General features: G+C 67.1%; 1 protein-coding gene across 1 annotated transcript; it reads left to right on the top strand.

Annotated features, from left to right (window-relative positions):
* The first annotated feature begins 490 nt into the window (after positions 1-490).
* PVALEF (parvalbumin like EF-hand containing) lies at positions 491-2,412 on the top strand. Its single transcript, XM_025047043.1, has 4 exons — positions 491-596; positions 814-949; positions 1,241-1,356; positions 2,366-2,412. Exons 1-4 carry the CDS (start codon positions 491-493, stop codon positions 2,410-2,412), a joined length of 405 nt encoding a protein of 134 aa, XP_024902811.1.
* Positions 2,413-3,028: the final 616 nt, after the last annotated feature.

Genomic DNA, 3,028 nt, shown 5'->3' with positions numbered 1-3,028 from the left:
AAGGCCCTGGGCCTTGGGTGTCAGCCAGAGGAAGCGGGGCTTCGGGTAACCAGGAAGGCTTCCCAGAAGAGGCAGATTTGAGATGGGCCTTGAAGGACGGGGGCTGTCGCCGGCAGCACCGAGGGATCAGACCGTTGCCGCCTCCACCTCTTCTGAGCAGGGGGAGGGAGCTCGTGCACAGCACCTACCACCTCAGACCCTCAGGCCCTTCTGTGATGTGGGGGTCACACCTCTAGCAAGAGCTGGGGGCTCAGACTCGTCTTCCTCAGGGCCCTGGGCGCAGGGGCACCTGCGAGGCCAGGAGCCCCGAGGGTGCTGGACGGCTGACCCCTCCGGCTGCCTTCTGCAGCCCTGGGGCAATGGGGGGTCTGGTCTGGGCCCCTGGGGACCCCACTTGGGAGGCAGGAACCGGCACCATGCCAGGTCCAAGCAGAGCCCCTCCTGCTGTGCACGTCCACCCAGCTGGCCCCCTGTCCACCACAGAACCGGGATGGACAAGGACTTCTCCTCCCAGATGAAGAAGATGGCCCTGGCTATGGGCACGGCCCTGTCGGACAAGGACATCGAGATGCTGCCCACGGACATGAGGCACCATGGTACAGCCCTCTGCCCCCGCTGTCCCCTGCCCCCGGCCAGCCCGGCCACAGCTTAAGGAGCAGAGGACACAGGAGCCCGGCCACGAGCTCCCGCTTCCCAGGGCTGACGGGCCCCAGACACACAGGGGAGGGACGGCCCTGGCACCCCACCCCAGGGCAGGGATCCCCCCCAGGCCTCGCACGAGGCAGCCCCGCCGACCCGCACCTGTCGCCCCAGGCTCCTTCAACTATCTCAAGTTCTTCGAGTACATGCAGAAGTTCCAGACCTCAGGGCAGCTGGAGGGCGCCATCCGCAAGGCCTTCCAGGCCCTGGACAAGGACAAGAGCGGCTTTATCGAGTGGAACGAGATCAAGTAATAGCCATAGCAGGGGACGTGGGTGCTGAGCCCTGGGCCCCCTGCCTGGTCCACGTCACCGTGCCCACCCCAGCAGACCCAGTCCCCCCGCTCCAGCGGGCCCCCCCTGGCCTTGCAGGAGGCAGGGCCCAGCAGCCCAGGCCAGAGGGACAGCACCAGACCAAGCCTACTTGGCACCTGTCTCCAGTTGGGCCTGTCTCCCCATCCGCAAAGTGGGGGGCAAGCACCTTATAAACCAATGGGCCACAGAGCGATGGCCCTGGCTCTGACCCAAGCCTGCCCCGCCAGGTATGTCCTATCCATCGTCCCCAACAGCGGGCCTGCTGCCCCGCTGACAGACGAGGAGGCCGAGGCCGTGATCCAGGCGGCTGACACCGACGGGGACGGGAGGATCGACTTTGAAGGTGCGCGGCGCTGACGAGGGTGTCTCCAGGGACCTCCCTGGCCGCCCTCCAGGGCCCGGGCCCCATGGCCACCTGCGCCTGGGCAGGCTGCCCCGTGTCCATCGCCCGTCTCGGGGTACAGCCGAGCGGCTCCCCACTGCTGGGCGTGGACCTTCCCCTGAAGCTTGTGGCCGCCTGCGGTGGACACCATCGGCCCTGACTCGCAGACAGGGAAACAGTCTCAGGGACGCGGAGTGGGGCAGGGTCGAGGGGCTGCTGCAGGTTTCTGAGCGGCGGCCTGAGCAGCTTTGGGGAAGGTCACCTGGGCAGCCTCAGGCTGGGGGTCAGTGGTAGATTAGCCTGAGAGGGGGGTGCTCTAAGGGGGAGCAAGACCAGGGCCTGAGGTGGATGGGAAAGGAAGTGGGGTGGGCTGAAGGCTGCAGCCCCAGGGGAATGGGTGTGGGTGGGTGAAGGGAGGGGGGACTACGGGCTGCCCTGGGGTCTGCACTATCCTGCCCCTCCCCCACCCTCTCCAGCTGCTGGCCCTGGGCCAGAGAGCAGCCAGGTGACCCTGGGTAAGGGAGACCACAGGCTCAGACTGGCCTCCAGACACCCCTGCCAGCTGCAGGCCCACCCTCCCCCCGGGGCCTCCGCTTCCCGCCGGCAAATGCCAGCATCTCCTGACGTGGGGTGGCCGCAAGGTTGAGCAGGCCAAGAGCTTTCTCAGGACTCAGCCCTCAGCCTCTCTGTGTCAGTGTCCCCACTGAAGGCAGGATGGTCACAGGAACACCTGCTCAGAAGGCTCTGAGGGGGACTCAGGTCCCCACGGAGACCCGGTCCACCTGAGCCCCGAGGGGTTGGCTCAACGCCCCAGGCACGCAGGCAGCCGTCTGCTCCCCCTCGCTCCCTCCTCAGGGCTCAGGCCCCTCTCCCCTCCCTCGTAAGTGGGGCACGCCTGCCCCCGGGCCTGTAGGGCTGGGGGGCGCACAGGGCAGGGGGTTATTTACTAGAAATCTGTCTCCTATTCTAGAATTTTCTGAACTAATCAAAAAAGAAAAATTTCCAAAGAAGAAGTAGTGCCACGCCCAGCCTTGGCCGGCGAGGGCCCTGGAGGGGCAAGTGGGGCCACACGCGTGCCCGGCGAGGAAGCCGAAGGGGTGGGCACAGCCCGTGCCGGGAAGATGGAAGAGAAACATTAAATGAACGACGTGGCCCGTGCATCTGTGTGCGTGCTGCGCGGGCTGTGTGGGAGCAGGGTCTCGGGTCTCTGGGGACAGCTGGTGGCGGGGCGGGTGTGCGGGGTGCAGAAGGGAAAACGGGAGGCTGTGTGGGCGGGCACATCCCGCCCCTGCCCCTGCCCCTGCCCCGTCCCCAGCTCACTGCGGGTTCCCACGGAGGACAGTCCCACCACCAGGCTCTGGCCCCTCCTGGCGCCAGCCTCCCAGCACAGAGCTCTCTGGGCCCAGGCCCCTGAGGCCCCCTCCCCCAGCCCAGCCGGGCTCTGCTCAGGCTTCGAGCCGGGCTGGAGTCCACACAGCAGCGCGTGAGCACCTACGGCCTCAGGGTGCGGCCAAGGAGCCCTGGCACGTCCCCTGGGCCATGCACTCCGGGCCGGACACATCTAGGGGGTGGTTCTCTGCCCGTGCGTCCTGCCTCCCCTGCCTCACCTTGGTGGCCCTTCTCCCCATGCTTT

This window comes from Pteropus alecto, unplaced genomic scaffold (assembly GCF_000325575.1).
Source record: "Pteropus alecto unplaced genomic scaffold, ASM32557v1 scaffold134, whole genome shotgun sequence".
NCBI lineage: Eukaryota > Metazoa > Chordata > Mammalia > Chiroptera > Pteropodidae > Pteropus > Pteropus alecto.
Note: the sequence above shows the minus strand (reverse complement) of the source record. Positions and strands in the feature narration are given on the sequence as shown.

Excerpts from the sequence above, each read along its gene's own strand:
- PVALEF (XM_025047043.1), top strand. The coding sequence starts at position 491 with ATGGACAAGGACTTCTCCTCCCAGATGAAGAAGATGGCCCTGGCTATG. Across the intron at positions 597-813 it reads CACGGACATGAGGCACCATG|GCTCCTTCAACTATCTCAAG; the intron begins GTACAGCCCTCT and ends CTGTCGCCCCAG. Across the intron at positions 950-1,240 it reads ATCGAGTGGAACGAGATCAA|GTATGTCCTATCCATCGTCC; the intron begins GTAATAGCCATA and ends CTGCCCCGCCAG.